Here is a 22771-nt window from a genome sequence, read left to right on the forward strand (position 1 = left end):
TTTGAAAACTACCTAGGGCAGGTTCCCTTGGAGAGGCTGCATAATTGTTTTTTCTAAATAAATAAAGCAGATTAAACAATTTATTCATCCAGGAATGGAACTGGCAATCTCCTGACAGGGTCTAAATTTTAAGTATCAGTGGCTAAAAGTGAAATAATATTAACTTGATACATGTGCATAAACACAATAGAGTTCATCCTCTGATTCTGTACTTATTGTTTAAGCTAAGGGAATTAGTATGCGGGGACTTTTATTGAGGTAGAACAGATTCATTGAACTAACCCCCCCCCCCAAAAAAAAAAAAATATTATCAGCTATAAAAAGGTAAAGGTAAAGGTTCCCTTGCTCAAAAGCCAGTCAAGTCCGACTAGGGTTGCGGTGCTCATCTCCGTTTCAAAGCCGAAGAACCAGCGCTGTCCGAAGACGTTTCCGTGGTCATGTGGCCGGCATGACTAAACACCAAGGCGCACGGAACGCTGTTACCTTCCCACCGAAGTGGTACCTATTTATCTACTTGCAATTTCTTGCTTTTGAACTGCTAGGTTGGCAGGAGCTGGAACTAGAGACGGGAGCTCACTCCGTCATGCGGCACCCGGGTCTCGAACTGCTGAACTACTGACCTTCCACAGCCTGCAGTTCAGCGTCTTAACCACTTGAGCCACCGCAGCTCCTCATTATCAGCTATATTTATTACTTATTTACTTATCAGCTATATTTATTACTTATTTACTTCATTTGTACCCCACCTTTTTCCACAGTGGAAAACTGTCCCAAATCAGCTTACAACATTCTCCTCTCCTTCATTTTATACTCACCACAACCCTGTGAGATTAGGCTGAGAATGCGTAACAGGCCCACAGTCACCCATTGAGTTTCCATGGCAGACTGAGAATTCAAAATTGGGTCTTCCAGATCCTAGTCTGAAACTCTAGCCAAGTAAATAGTACTGTTAAACAGTAGCAAGCGGCCAGGCCTGGGTAAGACCTGCAAGTTGCCAAATATCTAGCTGCCTGGTAGTTCTAGCTGGGCCTGTCCCTGATGAGTCCTCTTTTAAAAGCCAAAACAACCCTGGAAAGTGTCTGTTCCCTCCCCCTGCCTTCCACTGACAAAAGCCAAGGTTGGCAATACTGTGTAGTGGCCTAGCAATGACCACTGAGGGCATTCATTTCTTAAAGCTATAGCGGTTGTTTCTATTTTTGTGGGGTTAACCCCCCCCTCCGGTTTTGTTTTTGTTTTCTTTAGATTTTAGATTTCTTTGCAAATGTGAAACATTTTTCATAGAAAGATCTGTCTTGTCTGTTCATGGCTCCAGTTTTTGGCTTTAAGCAGCTACAGATTTGGCAATGTTGAGAATTAGATATATTGCTATTGCTATTGAGAAGAAATGTGGGAAGACATTATTTTTTTTGAATTCTTGATTTTATCTTTTAAGTATTTGTTTACATAAGGAAGGGAGGAAGCACTAAATCTACTGACAGTTGCAACGTCCAGGTGCTGTCCTCTTTCCCCTCACCTCTGTTGGCATTTATGAGCTGTACCGAAAACAAAATTGGTTCTCCCGGCTGATTGTGACATTATCAACTTCAGCATCTGCAGGCATCGCTGTGTCACAACGGAAGGTGCGTCAAATCAGTGATCCAATTCAACAGATTTTAATTCAGCTGCACAAGATTATCTACATCACCCAGGTATGGTTTTCCAGCGCTTATTTTCCTGCTCCGCAAGTTGCCATTGTTCTGGCTACACAACAGAACCTCTTCCCTCCTCCTAACAGCTAGGCCCTAACTGCTTCATAAAATACAATATCAAAATAGGTATGTGCTCCAAAATACAGATTTTGTTCGTCTATTTAATATAATTTTGCCCCTGTAGAACTGCATGTTACATTTACACGTTAAGATCCAGAAACTGTCAAAACTGCTGTAGGTCTTTCATCTCACAGCTGCAGTGATTCAAGCTTCAGCATATATTTCCTATATTTCCTTGTAACATATCTCCAGTGCTTAAAAAGGGTGGCTATGGACTAGTAAAGGTAAAGGTAAAGGTTCCCTTGCTCGAAAGCCAGTCGAATCCGACTCTAGGGTTACGGTGCTCATCTCCGTTTCAAAGCCGAAGAGCCAGCGCTGTCCGAAGACGTTTCCGTGGTCATGTGGCCGACTGTTAAAAGGTAGTTTTGTTTTGGAAACCGTAATTTCAGGTTTATCAAAAGAAACAAAAAGTAACATTTAACTAGTTGCTGTAGATTTTCCAAGTTGTGTGGCCGTGGTCTTGGCATTGTAGAACCTGATGTTTCGCCAGTAGCTGTGACTGGCATCCTCAGAGGTATAACAGAAAGAAGGAGTACTCTCTGTGTCAAGGTGAGAAGAAAAATGGTAGGCAGGTAATTTATATCTACTCCAGAAGGTGGGGTAGGGCTGAGTTCCCCAGCCTATGAACATGCTAATTGAGGAGCTTTCCTGTTTCCTGAGGAGGTTCTTTTGTATGTGGTTTGGCTGTTGAAATTTTAATCTTATCTGTAGTGCAATTGTCAGATGTAGAGCCTTTTGTGTTTTTCAGGACAGGAAACCATGCCCTATTTATTTTTAAACTCTCTTCTTTCCTGTTGAAATTGTGTTTATGTTTATGAATTTCAATGGCTTCCCTGTGTAATCTGACATGGTAATTTGAAGTGTTGTCCAGACTTTCAGTGACTTGGAACAAAATACTGTGTCCTGTTTGAGTTAGGCTATGTTCAGCCACTGTTGATTTTTCAGGTTGGCCAAGTCTGCAGTCTCTTTCGTGTTCTTTCATGTTCTTTCATGAAAGAGACTGCAGACTTGGCCAACCTGAAAAATCTACATCAACTAATGAACTCCGGCCATGAAAGCCTTCGACAACATATTTAACATTTTACTGTTTTTTATATTGGAATCCTCCTGATTTCCCATTTAGAATCTTAAAAGTTTCAAAATAATGATCCATATGTTCAGAGCAAATCTAGGATGTCTTCCAGCTTTGCAGAAGTTGAACATAGAATGATTTGAGCAATGAATCTATCAGTTAAGATTTTTTCCTCATGGGATGAAATGATTCATGGGTTCTTTTGAAGTCTTTGCTGATTTTGTCCTAAGAAGGGGAACCGACATTTTGTTAAAATAATGAGGGTCAGCTTGAATACCATCTCGGACTGAGTTCAAGAGGAATACATATAACAGAGTTTCATGTTTTAAAATATATTCAAGGGCAAAAAATATCACAGCCTCGTGTACAGTTCTGGTAGAATAGAGCCAAAATCTGAGATATTCACGTAGACCATCAAGATTTTCAGATATCCAGAGCTGAATCTGTTCACCTGTCCATAGTATTGCAGGCTCACAAATCATGGCAAGACGTTCATCTACAAAAAAAGCTAAAGTTAATAGTGCCTTGAGAAAGGTGTGGCTCGACCTAAGGAATGATTCTTCAAACCATCTAATTTCAAGTGGTTAGGAAAAACAGACAACAGGGTGCATGTGTGATTTTGATTGCTCTATCTAGCCTAGGTTAGTAACATAACACTAGCACTGAACTGACAAGAGCACTGACAGGAAATTTCTAGTCATAACTGATGTCCATGCTCAAGGGCCAAGCTTTTTCAGCATCCCAGATTCCTGAGAACAGCTGCACACTTTCTGGCAGCCCAGGTAAAGTTCCACAAGCATTTGCCAAGCAAATATATAAAGTCTACATGTGTAAGATCCCCAGGTATCTGGGATTATACTTCTCCCTTTCAGACATGAGACATTTAGCGCAGCTGGCACTGATGTATGGAACCCTGAATGAAGTCATGCTTGAATGATAGAATAACCAAAGCATCATGTCAGCAACAGAAATAATCAGAAACAAATTCTATATGTATCTATTATAGCTGATTTTATAGAGGCAGGATATAGGTTTATTCTTAAGCATGTTGGGCAGTGTTGAGTAAGTGCCAGCGATGAAACATTCAGATTAATTGGCATACTCTTAACCCAGAACATGCTTCTTCATTTACTGGTACTTCAACCCAATTCCTAACCACAATTCTTACTTCACACCATTTCTTAACATTCGCTTGTTATCTCTGGCGATTTCTCTACACCCTTATGGTCATCCTGTTATTCATTATTCATAATGTTTCTTTTGTTCTTGACCTCTTTGTTGCTAGGGTAACCTTATCACATACTGTGTTGCAAGATTTCTTACTTCCCTTCTTTGTATCTAAACTATTTATCCATTTCATCAAGTTCAGTCAGCGTCCCTCTTCTGAATGGGTAAAATACTTTCTAGGCAGACAAGAGACTGTGCTGGCAAACTCAGTTAATAAATGGTGACCTTTACTACAAGTTGCTTAATCCTATAATCAACAGCCCTGATTATTAATTTCACTGATTCTATTCCAATTATAAAGCAGCCAAATCTCATATCATTTATATGAAGAAACTGCAACTCACAGTTTAATTGCCTTGATCATGAATGGAGCCATTTGCCAATAAGTTATTCTGATGAAGCTCTTGATGTCCTCAAGGAGTCCTCCCTAGCTAGATTCATGGGGTGGCTTCTTTTTAAGGTTCATTGGGAATGTTTTAGAATATTTCCAAAAAGGCTTAGAAATGGGACTTGACACAGAGATGTTGAAGAGGCAAGGTTCCGTATTTCCATGTGAATTTTCTACTGCAGGGATTAAAAAAAATCTGTTTCCTCTACGGCCCAGTACAAGTGCAGATTTTTGTACCACATTTCCAAGTCAACTCTCCTCTAAACCAACATTTCTTCCAATATACACTATAGCTCTATATGAAATTAATATAGATATTTGTCATTCTGTGAAATAGTTTTGACTGGTAGGCATTGATTCTTACCAATGAGGCGCTCATTTCACGATTGTTGAAAATTACTCATTAGGAATTAATATTTTATGAAACACCCCATTAACATTCAGATTCCAAGGTAGCATCTGGTAAGAGGTATTTATTGTCAAGGGAGAATTCAGTTTGCCTAGACAACCTGTTCAAATTTTAAAATGAAAATTCAGACCTGGTTGTACGTTTTTCTGACATAAGGATAGCACTTGTTAACCTCTTCCATTTTAAATGGCTAATATTCCTGTTTGCACTAATGATGTTTAGCACATTATATGGGCCAAAGAAGATAAAAAATATTATTTTTACTAATGCCAGTATTTATTGGATATGTTAATTAACTGGATATGTCTGGTCAGAGAGGAACAGCAAATTTGCAAATTATGCTGGGTTAGTATTTTGGCTTCTGCTTCTTCCCAGTAGAGCTGGGATCACACAGAAAGAGAGAGACAGACAGTGCCTTTCCTCTGCTCTGCAAAATGGGCAGAATGTTATGTGCTACTGATGTGACTGTAATGTCCATCGTTAAAGCAGCCTTTGAATCTACATACATAAGTGCAGTCCAGTCACAACTGACTTCTGGCTACCCAGCAAGGGGCTTTCAAGGCAAGTGAGCAGCAGAGGCCCATCCAAGTCCTGACCCTGCTTAGCCTCTGGGATCTGACAAGGCCAGGCTGTGCCATGCTGCCTTCCCCTTTGAAATCTGCAGGGACAATTTATAACTGTTTAGACCGACCCAATGCACTTTTGCATCTGTTTAATTCTCCATATGGAGTTGCAGATTCTTCCCTTCTCTCCCACAGGATAGGAAAGTGCTATAGAAAACATCACGCCTTCCCTGTTTCTTCCTAGTTCTGATAGAAAAGAGAGGTAGCAGTTGTCCCTTGCCCAGGCTGTTGAACACCAGCTCCTTTACTCACTTGAAATTTATCAGTGATCATATGTGACTTGGGTACAGATTGCTGGCATTTTCAGGGAGAAAGCAAATAAGCTAGGGGATTCAGATTTCCCTTGTGCCCAATTAGCGTTGAAGTTGCTTATGCCTTGGCCAGGGGCCCAGGGGCAGGGGAGAAACTAAAATGTGTTATTGGGAAAAGGTCTAAATGTGTGATATTGTGAAGAGGAAAGAGGGGGGGAAATCTTTTTTTAAAGCAAAAGCATCTGCAAGCGTTCACATATCTCTGCTTGTAATATCAAATTGCACATTTACCACGTGTGCTGTTGAGGTTGAAACATGATCCATGATGAGAAACCATGTGAAATACACTTGGATTTCCTGATTTTTCTGCTCATGGGACCTAATATTTTTGGTGGCGGTAAAATATTTGGGCAGGGGACTTCTGTGTATTATCTGCTAGCCAGCTACCAAGCCTTTTGTGGTCCTACCTCTACCCCATAGAATAAAGTAGGCATAAATATCCCAGTGGATATGACAAATATCCCAGTGGATCAAGAAGTCTTTCACACTTTCATTCTTGTCTGGCTTTAAAATACTAACAGAGAAGTACTGAAGCTCACTGACCAGTCCCCTGAGGTATTACATGCTTCCCTTTCTTTCTGTAGTCTCTGCTGACATGATGGGACACTTTAGACATGTAGGATGTTTATTTAAAGCTATCAGTTGCAGATCGTCTCTAACAAGCAGAAGCTGAAGTTCATAAGGGGAGAGTTCTCATTGTTAGATCTTGGCTACCAGCAGCCTTTCCCCATTCAGTTGCCATGGCAACAGGTTTCATTCGGATCCGAGGGGGGGGAATCATGTAAGCTTTTAAAAAACGATTATGTAAACCCCTTACCTTATTTCCACTCATCTGACATCTGAGTCTTTGCAAACTGAAGCAAGGATGAGAAGCAACTAACACAGAGGGCTTTGCTTAATTTCTTTTCCAGGCGACTGGCCCTAAGACAACTCTTCTTTGCGCCCAAGGGCCCCCCCCCCAGTGTGTTCGGGCAACTTATTTCCCCACCCGAAAGGGGAAATTGTCAAAAGGTAGGTCATCAAGTGTAGCAGTATGAGCTCCTTGTCAAATACTGCAAGTCGGCAGTTGAGATGTGGTCAGCGCTTACTTTTTGGGAAAAGAGATGCTAGGAGTGACGTAGCTGCAAACTCTTTTCCAGCAGCCCGTGGCATATTGGTTAATGTCAGCCTAGGACTGGGGAGATCCCTGCTCTTCCATGCAGCTTGCAGCTTGACTTTGGGCCGATCACTCTCTAATGTTTCTGCTGTTAAGCTAAAAATGTGGGAAGGAAGGAGAACTATGAGCAGGACTGTAACAAGGATCTAGTAAATTAATAAAATAATTTCTGATGTGCGGAACTCCCTGCAGCTGTCCCAGTAGCAAATTTAAACTTTTTTTTCTCAGCTGCTGAACATTGTATTTATCTATTCAGACTTTTCAAGGTTACACCCTGACAAAAGTGAGGCTTTGGTTTTGATGCTGAAGGCCAGATCCTGACTAGAAGTTGTCTAGTGCAGATTGAAAGTGCTGGCTGGAACCACAGATACATTCTTCTAAGCCAGCTAATTTTCTATGAACTTAGAAGGGTGTAACTGAGCCTAGGGTTGCGCTGTTAAGGTTGCTTCACATGTTAGGCTGTTCAGTGTATCCATAAAATACTTGACATGCACAAGTAACACACATGTTTTTACATTGTGCATGTGACAGTCATGGTTTCTAGCCATTTGTATGACAGGGATATATGTTGCCAGGGAGCTGGGATTGCTTCTATCTCCCCATCCATTCTGTTACGGTGGAAAATGTGTTTGATGCCATGTAACACATAAATTAGCTCAAAAAGCATTTCTTCTAAAATGATACCAAAACTGAGATAAACCCATGTGTATAAATTGCTATAAGGACCTGTCTAGAAAGACTTAATAGCTGAGGCTGCTGACCTAATGAATGCTTGTTTAAAAACCAATTTAGAGTCCAGTGGCACCTTTAAGACCAGCAAAGGTTTATTCAAGGTATGAGCTTTCGTGTGCATGCCAGCAAAACATGTCAGCAAAACATCCCAATATTCCTTGCTTCCCACAATTAGAAAAGGCGCCTTTAGACATTTATCTGCTATAATGCAAGGAATACAGGGATGTTTTGCTGACATGACACTGCATCCACCTCAAAAAGTGCTGTTAAGTGATCTCCATGCCCGGGAGGAGAGAATGGAGATTCTTAGTTTGCTTCCCACAATTAGAAAAGACACCTTTAGACATTTATCTGCTATTTTGACATAGTTATTGCTTTACAACTGTTGACCTTATAACCTTAGCTTGTTATTTAAGTTCTGACTTTGCATATCTTAAACGTCATCATGTTACATGTTAATTTGCTGTTAAGTCCCTGTCTATAAGTTTAGAACCTCATCTACCATTCCGATGTATTTGACAAAGTGTGCCTTGCACACAAAAGCTCATGCCTTGAATAAACCTTTGTTGGTCTTAAAGGTGCCACTGGGCTCTAAATTTGTTCTACTGCTTCAGACCAACACGGCTGACCACCTGGATCTGTTTAAAAACCAAAAGAGTCTCTTAAAAATAGCTAAGAGTGAAAACAGGTTAATGTTGAAGCATGTGGTTCTGTTCTGCCTTCATATTCCTTTGCTGAAGCAAGAGTATTTTTGGAAGACATCGAGTCTGTTCTGCAAGGGTTGTCTCTCCCAATAAGGCTCTTAGAAATCTGCAGTAATTTTTCATCATTTAAGAAATAAACCCGCAGCTTCTTAAAATTCTTGAAAAAGCACCCTTACTGTATATGATGCTTTATATGGTAACATACCAGCACACAAACAAAAAAAAAATAGTGCCCCATCCCAAAAACTTCACAGTCCAAAGTCAGGTAGTGGAGAAGGGCTGGGTGCTGAGGCCTCAGGGGAAATGCTGTTCCATGAATGTAGGGTGGGGAGCAGACTAAGGGGTGAAGAGAAGGCTGACTTGAGTGATCTTGGTCCAGACATTCTGTCAACCTAGCCTACCTCAGAGTCGTTGCAAGGATAATTTGGCAGAGGGGAGATCTGTGTGTGTTTCTCTGAGCTCTTTGGAGGAAGGATGGAGTAAAAATACAATAAAATAAAATGTGTGTGGGGGGTTAAATTTAGTTTACTTATATCCCTGCTTCCTCCCCAAAGGGGAGCTGTGACAGACAGTCCAGAAGACTCAGCTAATCACTCTGAAAGGGTGGATTGGAATGTTGAAAGGAAGAAGATGTTAGGCAGTTTAACTGCTGGCAAATTGACAAGGCTTGAGGGTTAGATTTTGGTGTCAGAAAGGGCTAAGAGGTCTGTTTGTCAGGCAGGGAATCCCATTAGGGAGTTTAGGTGTTTTGAAGATAGGTAGGGTGCTGTTCTTGTCAATACCAGTTTAAAAAGGGGAAGACTATCTGTGTTGTGTTATAAAGGTTTGAGTGCTGTTCCTGTCAAAAACAGATAGAAGTTTAAAAGCCTTTCTGTTCCATCAGTCAAAAAAACCCAAAAAGAAATCTGCTTTGCCACAGGAGCCAAAGCAGCTTATGTTGTTTTTCTTTTCTCCATTTTATGTTCACAATAACCCTGTGAGGTAGATTAGGCTGAGTGTGCGACTGGCCCAAGGTCATCCAAAGAGCTTTCATGGCAGATTGGGGATTCAAACATAGGTCTCCCAGATTCTAGTCAGACACTAACCACTACACCACACTGGCTCTCCAGTGTTTACTTTTGAATTTTGTCTCTGCTGTGTGAGCTCACTAGATAATGATGGACAACCCACTGTATAGCCCTCAATAGCCCTCCAACTTCAGTATGGAGGTGTTACGCCACCTTCTAGGTTTGTTACAGGATTAACTGTGCTTTAAATAGGGTGATGTATTATACAAGTTCTTAGTGTAAGAGTGCACATGAACACATGAAATTGCCTTATACTGAATCAGACCATTGGTCCATCAAGGACAGTAATTGTCTACTCAGACTGGCAATGACTCTCCAGGGTCTCAGATAGAGATCTTCCACATCACCTATAATCTAGTCCTTTTTAACTGGAGATGCTGAGTATTGATCCTGGAACCTTGTGCATGCTAAATAGATGCTTTACCAGTGAGCCACAGCCCCTCCTCAAGTAGTGGTAGTATACTGTTTCTGCCTAGTAATAATAGTGATGATCATGTGGAAGTGGTTCTAGTAAAATGGAGAATGGTCTTTCTCTAAAAGTGAAACATTTCATGCTGTTTGTTCTCTGCTCTGCTCACTAACAGCAGTTAAAGCATTCATATTTCTCTGCAACACCTTTTTCCTGTTTCAAGAGCACAGACTGAGCTGTGATAACTGTTTCTGCACCCTCAAATAGCTTCCACCAACTTTGCATTGCAACTTGAAAAGGAGAGTCATTGAGAGATTCAAGAAGTCCCTCTTCAACCAACAGAGCAATCCGTGTAACTTGAAGTCTGAAATTAAAAAGGTGCAGTATTCTGACGATCGTTTTCAGGCAGGTCATGATTTTGTCTGTTATTTGAAATGAGGGCCCAGGGGATCTGGGGCAGTATTTTTGCAAGTAAGATGTTCCATATTTAAATATGCTACTGTCTTATTCACGCAGAACTGGGTAGTAACTTTCCCAAAGCCTTGAAGAGAGATTTTTTTTGGAAGTGATTTTTGCCTAGATTTGAGTATGTGCCTTTATGGGGGGGGGGCGCGGACCTACGTTTGTTGGTTGGTTTTGTTTCTGTCCTTCAGTTACAGGATACACATGAAACAGAACGGTCAGCCAGCTGCTATTAAAACACAAAGTTATCCTTACCTAGGAAAGTAAGGATTCCAAAACAAATCAGCACTGAATTTTCATAGTTTTACAGAATGGAATGGTTCCAATGAACTGTGAATGGAATGAATCAATGAAACCAAACTCCCTCTTTCCTTCTGGAGCCTCTTGTTTCCCCATGAATGACGAGGCTGCTCCTGAGGGAAGAGACTGGGATGCAGCAGGAAAGGCAGGAGGGAAATTGGCAGAAATTGCCTTCCTCTGTTCTTATGCAAGTTCTAGCTTCCCTTTACTCTCCCAAGAGGAGAGTGATTTCTGCCAAGCCACAGCCCCTTCCCCTCAACACTACATCCCATTCTATTCTGTTAGTTCTGGAACACCTTAGAGCTTCCGGGGCCCTTAGGAGGCTGAAGGATGCATTAGATCCGTTCTGGGAACATTTTCCCTTTGTAGTTCACTGGATCTGACCCGTGGAGCCAAAGCCGGTTTTTCCATTGCAATGCTTTATGTTGTAAATCATTTCAGAAGAAAATTAATGCTTATCTGATTGTTCTCGAAATAATAATGGTCCCCTCATCTTAGCATTCACAGAAGCAGGCCTCTGCCTGCTGTGGGTAACAATAGATGACCTTGTAGAGGAACAAGGAAGAATGTAAAGGGCGATGAAAAAAGAGATCTAGTCAGGATTTGAAAGGTGGAGAGCTTTGACTTCTAAACATGAACTCCTTTCTTCAACTGACAAGAATGCAAATACATTTTGATGCTTGATAATCTTGGCATAGCCCTGTAGAACCTTTTTCAGGCCATTGCTTTCCAGCTTCATGAAGGATCTCATCTGCTTAAAAAAATCTGTGCTCTTGGACTTGAAGCTGTGAGTGCTGCCTAACCTGTGCCTGAACCTCGGAGCTGTACTTTGACCAACCCTGACATCGAGAAACTAACTTTGTGTGCTTACGGTTTGTCAGCAGCCAGGACAGACTGTCCCAGAACAGTGCTTTACCTAACCAATAATTTGAAAAGAACTTATTTGTAAAATTCACTAGAATTTACTGGGAGAAAAATATCTGATAGGAGGAAATGGTAGGCTATTTGAGGCATAATATTTTCATATATAAAATGTGCACTCTGTTTCAGCAAATGTTATTAGTGGCTCAGAAGTCATTGAGAAAAGTCACTTGTTTTGCCCTTAACAGGGGGATGGAATGACTTAGCTAATTGTTGGTGTGCAATGATCCACTGGGTTGGATCCTGTCTAAAGCGTCTCTGTGTGTGAAAGGACTTCTGTGCACAGACACATGACTTTCTCACCTACCTCCCTCCTCCTGTTAAAGCTTGAAATGCCCCTGGAAATGCTGCTTCTGGGGCACAGGGGTCACCCTAAGCAGCTTGAAGGGGGCGGCGGGAGGGATATCATGGGAGGGAGTAATCAGCACTAATCACGCACCCTTTTAAATCAGGCTCCACCCCACTGAGCGCTAGTATTCCAGCCATTGTTTTAATTATTAATCCCATTCTTGTTTAGAGGTATCTGGTTTAAAAATTAATGGAAACAACCTAGACATTGTAACTATGCAGGCCTAATAGGAATAGATGTTTCTCAGAGCAAAGCGATCCATAACATAGAACAGGTACACCTCCATCACTTTCCTGGCTGGGTTAACTCCACCCCCCCCCCCCCCACTGAAGCCAGCTCAAAGCACAGTTGTGAACTTTTAATTCCGTAACTAAAAATGATAACACTGGCTTTAGCTCAGAAGTGTAAATTGAAGCTGATAGTGTATAATATGAAAACCTTCTCCCAATTTAAATTTGCTGAAACCTGTTCACCTGGCTGAGGCCAGCCAGTGCTTGGATGAGTACCTGTCACTCTGAGGATTAGAAATTTCTCCCTTATTTCATCTGCTCTGACAGTTGTCACTTTTCTAAGCAACTTCAAAAGGACTGAGCACCCTGGAGGGATCAAAATGGCTAAAATTGCACAAATGTCAATGGGTCCTGCCGAACACTCCACTGTCATGAAAATCAGGCCAGTGCCTGCATATAGACCCTGAAGGTTACAATTAGGAGTTCCGTTTGCTGGAGATTGTTGTATTGGAGATACAGTTTTCCTCCCCTGTTGTCATAGGGCAATGGATTTCAATGTGTGTCAAACACACATTAAGGCCAAATAGTATTTCATTTACCATCTGTAGGCCCTTGTGAAAATCACAACACCAAACGTTATATATTTTTAAACAAGGGTAAAGAAGTTAGCACTAGATGAAAGTTTTCTTTTATGTTCAGCACAAAACACGTAGGCAGTGTGCTATAGGTAAAAAGAGAGTTCCTCCTCTATTAAAGTGTCTCTCATCCAGAAATGCCTTACAGATTTTCTGTCTTAAATTTTACTCCAGCTTTTTGTTTAGCATGCTGTCATATTTCCAAGACATGGTGATTTCTGAATAGTTTGATATTCTTTAAAATGATCTTACTAATATTTTATTTATTCCCTTAAGGAGAATTACACTGTTCTTACGCATTGGAATGCAAGGGTATTTTTTAATGAAAGTATATAAGCTTTTTAAAATACAAATACAATTGCTGCTCATTCCATCCAGCTTAAAAGAACCGGTTAGGTTGGTATACTCTGGGAGGTCTATAAAGGTAAAGGTTCCCTTGCTCGAAAGCCAGTCGAATCCGACTCTAGGGTTGCGGTGCTCATCTCCGTTTCAAAGCTGAAGAGCCAGCGCTGCCCGAAGACGTTTCCGTGGTCATGTGGCCGGCATGACTAAACACCAAGGCGCAAGGAACGCTGTTACCTTCCCACCAAAGCAGTACCTATTTATCTACTTGCAATTTCTTGCTTTCGAACTGCTAGGTTGGCAGGAGCTGGAACTAGAGACGGGAGCTCACTCCGTCATGCGACACCCAGGTCTCAAGCTGCTGAATTACTGACCTTCCACAGCCTGCAGTTCAGCGTCTTAACCACTTGAGCCACCGCAGCTATAACTAACTATAAATATATAAATGGTCTACTCTGGGCTTTTCAAGGTTGTTACTGGCATTCCTCACAATGTCCTGAGGAAATGACCTGGGTGGCTGACATGACTGTTGTTAGATGCCATGTCCCACTAGACCAAGCCCATACTGGTGGTGGAAAATGCTGCCAAGTCACAGCTGAATTATGGCCACCCTATAGGATTTTCAAGGCAAGAGACAAAGGCCGTTTTCTATTGCCTGCCTCTGCATAGTGGACTTCCTTGATGGTCTCCCATCTCAGTATTAAGTAGGGCCAGCCCTGCTTAGCTTCTGAGATCTGACAAGATTGAGTTAGCCTGGGTCATCCAGATAAGGGAAGCCGATACTGCTCCCTGGTATGCTAAGAAGCTCTGGTCGTTGCAGGCAATGCAGTGGTGAGGACAACTGGAGCATAAGTTGAGGAGATCTCAGAATTAGGGTTTGACCATTGTAGCTGATGTGTTAATGGTACCCTCTTGTGGAAAGACAACTGCTAATTTTATGGGAGTGATTGTGTCAATGAACTTCTTATCATTGCATCCGCTCAGGATCATTCATTGGAACTGTCTTACGTACTGGAGCACCTGCTTCTCACAGACATGTCACAGTGGTCTGCCACGTAGCTCATGCTGATTACTTTATTACAAATTTAAAATTTATATGCTATATATTTTTAACTTTAATTATTTAACATTTGGTTTTAATTGTATTTTGCTAACTGTTTTGTAAGCTGTCATGAACAAGTAGACTAGAACTCATAAAAATAATCCGCAGGCACTGACTTACTAGTGGCTGCTTTGTGGCTGCAGGGCTTGGGGGCTCTCTGGAGAGGAACAAGGCCACCTGGCCACTGTGGTAGGCTCCAGCCAGATCACAGTGGACCTGTGCCTTTGGGTGTCTGGGGCGGTCTACTTGGTTGCCGGCCAATCACTGGCTCTTCTGCTCCTCCTGATTGGTGGGCTGGGATGAGCGTTTGTGCTCCCTGGCCCCGCCCCTGGCTTACTTAAAGCCCTGCTGCTGGGCAGTCGGGCTTTCACCTCTTCAGATATTCCCTTCCCTCCCTCCCTTTTTTCTAAATGTATGGTTATTTATGTTTTATATTCATATGTTATTTTTTGTCACAGCTTTATGGTGGTTTTAGGCATTGGGTATGATCCATTTTGGGCGAGGCTGCACCTATGTGCCCACCTCCCGGAGTGGGGACCCTCTTATGGGGTCTTGGAGGTTGAGTCATTTAGCAGCATGCCCAGCTCAGGGGTGGTTGCCTCACACCATTCCCAGGTGGCAAGAGTTCCACACAAGGGCTTGTGCCTTTGTGGAACCATCTTCTTGTCTCTCCTGGCTTTCCCCAACATGCGGGCTGGGGTGCAGATCATCGACTGACAGTCGGGTCACGATTCTTAGATCCTACCCTATGGTGCGCCAAATGCTCTGCTGTAATCAATAAAGACGTGGCCTGTTTTGTTCCAGCCATTGTCTCCGAGGCTTTTCTTGGCATAATTTCCTCCTTCCTTGCTTAGAGCTCACAGTGCCCCCAGGAACACAATCATACTGTTTGTTTTATCTTTGTTGGTGCCCAAACTATATGTTTATTTAGGATTACAATTCCAGAATTAAAAGGGCTGTAGAATAAATATAAAAGATATGCCATCAGTTTTCCACTTACCAGCTCAGACGTCTTGAGCTCTCCCCTCACTTTCTACTTTGTGGGGCCCAAATGAGCACCAGTAATCTGTTTTACCTGTCAGAATCCTGTATGCAATTGTATGCATACAATGTGCTCCTGAGTATAATCTATGAATTGATGCATTCATCCAATACTGACATTAGAAAAGGAATATAGTAGGATGTTTCTTATCCTTCCTAAAACTCTACATGAGAAGTCATTTAAAAAAAACAGCAACAGTGCTTCCCAAATCAGGTTGGCTTGATTGAGCAAACAGAAGAGCAATTCCCCCCCTCACAAGTGCAATATAAATTGATGAAGATCTTCCATTAGGGAGCATTCAACCCAGTTGTGTGTTGGCAGCTGGTGGGAGGAAGGCTCATCTGCTTCAGGTGTCTTTCCTTCCATGGAGGTTTGCATGCTGTATACCTTGTGATCTCCATTCCTCAAGTGGCCCCACATACAATTTAAGAAATACTGGTCGTTCTTGCAAAAAATGCAAATTATTGTAATAAGGAGTGTGCAGAATTAGTTTGTGTCTTCTAGGGAAGCTTTGAACTCAGTTGTGGTTCTTCATTCTGAGTAAGTTATCAGTCCTGATGTAACTAGCTTCTGAAGAGTTTTGCAAGAACTCACTAGCTATCTAAAATGATATTTATCTGGGAAAGAAATTTATATTCATGTTTGACTTTTCCAGCTACTTCAAGGTTCTCCAGAGCTGATTGAGCCTAACTTTTTCACAGCAGATTGTCACTTACTGCTTGACTCCTCAGGTGGAAACATGTTTGTCCCAGATGACAGATCAGGTAAGTTCAACAAAAACCATGGCTTTTAGATTTTTTTGTTGGCTTATGCTGTTGACATTTGAAAACTCCAGTAAAGACAAATTACTATATACTATTACTATTGTTACAGTTTGGTAGATAGGTAAATATTTATAAACAGCAGTGTATAGAGCCCTGAGGCAGCAGTGTTCAAGTCCATTTACACATATGGGATGAAAATAGATGATCATAGAGTTGCCCCTTAAACCTGAGCCATGTGTTGTTTCTAACTACCTGGTGAGATTGCTTTTTTGTATTCTGACCGTGGTTGAGCCAGATGCTCCCATAATGGTAGTTATAAATAGGGGTTTTGTTACCCTATGTTAGATTGTTGGGACGAAAATGTGGAGAATGTTCTAGAATTTATGCACCGTGTTGTTCTATCTATATTGTAAAGTGTTTTCAGAGTATGGTGTTAGGCTAATCAATTAGAATATCAGCATTAAACTAATAGCAATACCCTGAGATTGGGGAAGCAGTAACAGGCTTAAATAGGGTGCAGTGAGGATGATTTAACATAAAGGAGGTCACTTTGTTGAGAAAGTAAGGATCTTCTTCATGGTCTCTGTGCATCGTGCCCATGGGTTTAGGGCACCAAGTTATATCAGCAGAGCAAAAAGCACAGAGAAATAGGCAAGAAAAGCCAAGAAACTAAGAGAGTAGCTACACTTGTGAGTGGAATAAGAGATGGGGTATAGACAGGAGCATTTATATGAAAATATTGTGTAAGCTCTTAGCAGTATAAAGCCTTAACAAGAAGGATGACACAATCACCACAAAAAGCAGATATATTATTTTAACAACAGCATTCAGAATTATCAGGTGAGGAGAAAGACTATCAAGCAGGAGGTTAATTCTTATTTTATGTGCCCATTGAAACTGGTATATAACTCATCTTAACAGAACTGGTGTTGAAGGGACTGTACATTTTGTGGACTTTGATACTATGTCATTCAAAATATTGTCTCAGCGGGGAAGGTTTTCTTATTTACTTACCACATTTTTATCGCCTCAGTTAATGTACCACATTTGTATACCGATGCACTCAGTGTGGTTTACAAAAGAAAAATCAACCAATAAAATTCTCTCAGGCTTTTGGTCTTTTCTGGGAGCCATCATGTGATCCCTAGCTTGGACTTCTCTGCCATCTTCTGATTAGGGCACACAGAGTTCTTCTTTCCTACACAGAGCACACAGGATGACTCTGGCAAGCTGTGATTTCTCTTTGTCCGGTCATCATATGAAATAGCAGTGGTTTGAAATGGTAGCTGGGACAAATTGAGTTAATGGGAGTTAGATCCTTATCTTGTAGAATAGTACTATAGTTTATGTTTCATTATAAGTAAGCTCTTCAGGCAGAGTAATTTTCCTTGTCCTGACTGAAGACTCACTTATTTTAGTTCTTTTTATTTGCCTCATTTGTACGCTACCTTTCTCCCAGTGGGTGACCTAAAGCAGTTGGTATCGTTCTCCTGTCCTCCACATTATCCTTACTACAACCCTGTGAGGTACGGTAAGCTGAGAGTGTTTCACTGCCCAAGGTCACCCAGCAAGTTTGAACAAATGTTTTTCACATACAATTATGCTATGCAGTAACTGCGTGGGTACAAATGACTGCTTAATGCATATGGGATGCATATTAATGCAGAGGGCTAGGGAATTATGAAGGAAATGTGTGTGTGCCGGTCATCCTGGAGTTCTCAGTTTGATATCTTTGTACTTCTGGAAGAAATCATGTGAAAATTAAGCTAATTCCTAATGGGCCAGTGAAAGTTTTTTGCTGTTGCAGATGAAATAAAAAGTGTACACATGACTGACCAGCCACAATGAAACACACTTTTCTGTTCCAGAGTTTTCTTTTTAGAAGCCCCCCCCCCTCCGAACCATATGTTCAAAATGTACTTTGAGGATTTGGCACAATAATTTTGAAAGGTGATTTAGGGGCACTAGATTGGATCCTGTTGAAAAGGTCCACGGTCAAGATCTTCCTTGTGGTCTTGTGGTTGACCTTAAACTTGCTGCTCCTGTTGCTTCTCCCCCCCCCCCCCCCCCCCAAAAAACCGCATTTCAAGGGGTATCTTGGGCTGTGGAGGGAGGCAGGGAAAACCATGCTTCCATGCAGAGACGATCTTGTTTGCACAGAAGTTTTAGATGGAATCCAACCCACTGATTTTCACTGGTCGTCTACTTTAGAAAGCTTTTGCATCAAGTTCCCAAATGTTAGTTTTGGAGGGCTCTGAATTTGTGTGTTGACTCTCTGGATCATTGTCATGGTTAGTAAAATTGAAACTGAATTATATGATAAGCCAGTAATTCTGAGCATGCAAACTTAGAACTATAACTGAGCCCAGTGGTGCATATTTCCAAGTAAAATTGTTTGTTTGTTCTTATCTTTGGAAAGAGGCTACAACATAAACACAATATGTTACAGAATGGCAGATTAAAACAGCACATGCCAGATATGGCATTTCTGTGTGATATTTCACAGGAGATGGAATATATCAATAACTAAGAAACTTACTGTTATCTGAACAAGTATTGGGATATGATCATTTTTATGATGCAATATATATTTATAACTGAACATGAAAATTGAAGAAATTGCGACTTTTGTGACTTCAGGGATTCCCATTAGTTGAAATGGAGGGAGCTAATCCTCATGCTTTTAAAAATGTTTCCTTTATTTGAATGAATTGAAAAGCTGGCACAACTATAGACACTCATTGGACCTCCCAAACCCAGAACAAAGTTCTGGATTGGAGCTGTGATGTAACAGAAAGGAATGGATCTTCCTGTTAGAACGTGCTAAGTGCTTTTCTTGCCCTTTCAGCTCTTCAGGCAGAGTAATTTTCCTTGTCCTGGCTGAAGACTCACTTATTCCTCTTTCCTAAAAAAAACAAACGAACAAAAAACCTTGGAAAAATCCTAAATTGCCACTAATGGTGTTAAAGGCATCCAGTGATACCTGTTCATTCTTAATTATTTTTAGAAAGAGAGAACTGAGGAACCCGATACTATTAGGGAAGCAAGCTTTGATAATGTGACTAAGGCATCCAGGTTGTGAGTCACTGGAAACAGTGAATCCATAAGCATAGTTTCACTTTCTTAAAGAAAATACTTATAAAAAGAAATCAGAAATTTTCATTGCATTTCAAAAAGTAGAGTTCAAAGATTAAAGTAGTATTTTGTCCTGAGTCATTTTCAAGATGGTGTCTCACAAAGGAACAGAACCTCCATACCATCTCTTCCATCCTGCTCCTGAGTCTCATCCTCCCTGCTTGTTATATTAACAGGAGCCAAATTTGTGCATTTCAGGTGAACTGAAATCCCACACTTTGTATTGGCTGGTACTTTTTAGCCAATAAGGAAGGCGTCTGTTCATTTGATGGAGAAAAGTTGTTAACCATTTGTATCTATCAAGGATGGGAAGATCTATTGACAGTGTTAACATTTTACTAGAAAGTGTTAAGAGCATTAGACTTGGGAAATCACATATTTCACATAGCAGGTTGTTGCTTGAATGGGAAAAATGAATTTGGATCAGGTTGGATCAGGAAGCTGATGAAAGCTACAGATCCTCCTGCTAATTGTCTTTAATTGTTGCTCCGTTTATTTCATTGTCTGCTTCTGTAAGTTGCATGTGTTGTTTTCCCCTCAGATCTAAGAATCAGTTATTAACCCATAAGACTAACATTTTATGCATTACAGCTCATCTTTTTCCTACCTCAGTCAGAACCCAAGGCAGTAACAATGCAACTATCAACTAAATACCTTTTACAATCAATAAAGCTTCATTTTACATCCTTGTTGGAGAACCATAAGAATAGATGCATGCTTTACTTACTTTGTGAGGCTGTTCCACAAGAGTGGGGCAGTAGCTGAAAAGGCCTGAGGCCAGACAGTAGCTGATTATATCCTAGCCAAGGGAAGGACGATGAACATAATCTTAAAACTGTGGTTTTTTCCCATTTAAGAAAAATGGTCTACAGTGATTCAGTTTATGAAAAAGGAATATCCGGTTATTCAGCATTATCCTGATATAAATTATCCTTATATAATTTACTCATAGGTCTTCCTAGCTCTTTTGATCTGGATGAAGGAATAACATATGAACAAATGCAGGTCAGATGTTAACATTATTTTCACCAGTTTTGTTAGTGCATGCCAGTTCCTTTTTATTAACATCTACTGAAACCTGACATCCTTTCACTTTCTAGACTCTGACTGAAGAGGTTCTGGAGGAAAGCGGGTATTACAATTTCACCTCAAATAGGTAAATCTGAGTTTCATTTCAAAAGGCTAACTTATGGCATGCTAGATAAATGCATCTTTGTATTCTGCTTCGTAACTACAGCTTTCTATTTCTGTTCTAATTTAATGCATGGTTTTATGGTATGTAGGCATGCGCTGGATAAAAGTGATGTTGCACATTTTTGCCAGTAGTTTTGATGGTCACAGCTGCTGCATTCTAACAGAAGAACAGCGCATCCTTAGCAGCCATTTCTGCTCATTATATCCCCTCCTCCAGCAGAAGCACTTTTGCAATGAAAGGCACCTCCATTGTATTCGTGTTGACGGCATGGGTTTCTTACAGAAGCCCCTCATGAAAAACAAACACTGATGGGGAAAAAAAATATGCCAAGACTAAGAACAAGTCTAGCTGATACTTGATTATGAATGTAACACAAAAGGCAGAACTGTAAAGAGATCTAGCATGAGAAAGTGAGGTTGTATGTAAAATTTAGAAATAGTTGAAAGGAAGCATGCAATCTTTGGAGAGAAAAAATCCCATCCAATAACCTGCATATCATTCTGCATCGTCTTGAAATCTGCTGCTGGTCTCCCTACCCCCCCCCCTCCTGAATGCCATTGTTTCGGTCTTTCCTCCGAGGTGACTGGACTACATTTACAGGAGAGGTTGGGTGTGCCCAGTTCGATTGGTTTAAATGAGATTGTACTCAGGTGATGAACAGATCTCAGGCATCCAAATTGCCATTTCATAGTAAAATCAAACGCTTGCTGGAGTTAAATTTACACAAACCAGAGAACTGACAGCTCACTTTTCTGTAAGGGAGAAAGCATCTCATAAGAACTTCCTTCCTTGGGTTTTCCATAGAGTTTAATGATGCTTATTAATTTTAATCAGAAATTGTCAAGGCTGACAACCAAAAGAACATTAGATTCCTTTATACAAAAACAAGTTGGCTTCTAGGGGTACTAGTCACCAGCCTTTCTTAGTATCAGTTTTCAGAACTCCAGTTGGTGTTTCACTTGTCAGTTCTGAATGTGGAGACAACCCAAAGCCTATAGGATGAGAGTTTTATTCTTTCCACAAGTCCTTTTCCCCCTCTGGCTTTGCTAGTATCCCCATTGTACATCTGTTTGATAGCACAAAGATTCAGTCTTATTCTGTGCCTGGAATTGCTATAGAATTTCTCATTCCATAAAACACTTACCACTTTTAAATCTTTTTAGGTATCAATATTATCCATGGGGGACAAGGAATTATCCATCCAGAAGATGAGCACCTGAAATTCTGACTAGAGTGGCATCTTTTCTAATGAGGTCTTAACTGGCTTGACTTCAGGTTTTTATTATCTCATTGCCAAAGGGATGTACTCTGTTTTAAAGCACAAGGAAGGGGGAGCATTCAGAAATGTGAGGTAGGTTCCAAAGAGTCCCCCAAGCAGTGCCACTGCAGTACGCAACTTCAGCAGGAGCTTTTTGCAGTATATTCTTTGACTGGCAGGTGGATCCTGTGCATGCAAAATTCTTCCTGGTTCGTACAGTAAGCATACAACCCAGTACTCCCCAAGGAACTCTTGCTATTTAATATAATGTGGAATGGATCGTTAAATACTCAGGATTGCTGGAAATATATTCTATGGCTTATATCAGAGATTTTATCTTTTATAATACGAGTGTTTATTTTTTTATACAGAAGAAAATTGGAAGGTCCCAAAGGGAAAACAGTGCCTTTGATATATCAGAATTAAAAATCGCCAGGAACTTATTTGACGAACAGGCTATTTAAATTTAATTACCTTAGATATATGGCGCCCTTTGGGATATTTTGGGTTTCTATTGCAGGGATGGGGCATTAGACAGTATTTACAACTTGCACAGCAGCTAAAAATAATTGTTAAATGTCAGAATTGAAATTTAGAACATGTATAGATTCTATAAATGGATAAATGGTAGTTTGTCTGTATATATGTATATTTATATATGAAACTTCCGATGTGTACATATGTATGCAAAATTATATATGTGTACACACACAGCTACAGAAGGGAATAAATACCTAAATGTTACTGTTTGTAGCACTTAATGCACTTTGGAAAAATATAAACGTGTCTGGACAATACAAAAACAGGAATGCATAGTCTCTTGATTTATTGCTGCTATGACTTTTTCTCTTTAGCCATCTGTTCAGAAACTTCAGCTACAATGAATATTGAATATATGTGTGGTCTTTTGGCATATCTCTTGTAGAGAATCATAACAAAATTGATAGAATACCTCCAGATTCAAGTGATTCTTGTTTTGTATATGCTTATCCTACTGGTTGCTTATGAAGTTTTGAGTCCAGCGTTTGAGTTATCCGATATGTAAGGGCAATGATGTGGAAAGTATTTACACAAACATTGTTTCTGCAGTACAAATACACCTAAAATACCAGACAGCTCATTAGTAATGC

General features: G+C 40.6%; 1 protein-coding gene across 1 annotated transcript in view; it reads left to right on the forward strand.

Annotated features, from left to right (window-relative positions):
* NEK10 (NIMA related kinase 10) overlaps window positions 1–21878 on the forward strand; it is a 112095-nt gene extending 90217 nt beyond the window's left edge. The window contains 7 exon segments of the mRNA XM_015408234.1: window positions 424–439; window positions 1588–1688; window positions 10174–10284; window positions 15945–16053; window positions 20141–20193; window positions 20289–20344; window positions 21547–21878. Of these exon segments, the coding sequence (XP_015263720.1) occupies window positions 424–439; window positions 1588–1688; window positions 10174–10284; window positions 15945–16053; window positions 20141–20193; window positions 20289–20344; window positions 21547–21595 (495 nt within the window). The 3' untranslated portion in view covers window positions 21596–21878.
* Window positions 21879–22771: the final 893 nt, after the last annotated feature.

This window comes from Gekko japonicus, unplaced genomic scaffold (genome assembly GCF_001447785.1).
Source record: "Gekko japonicus isolate JY-2015 unplaced genomic scaffold, Gekko_japonicus_V1.1 scaffold217, whole genome shotgun sequence".
Lineage (NCBI taxonomy): Eukaryota > Metazoa > Chordata > Lepidosauria > Squamata > Gekkonidae > Gekko > Gekko japonicus.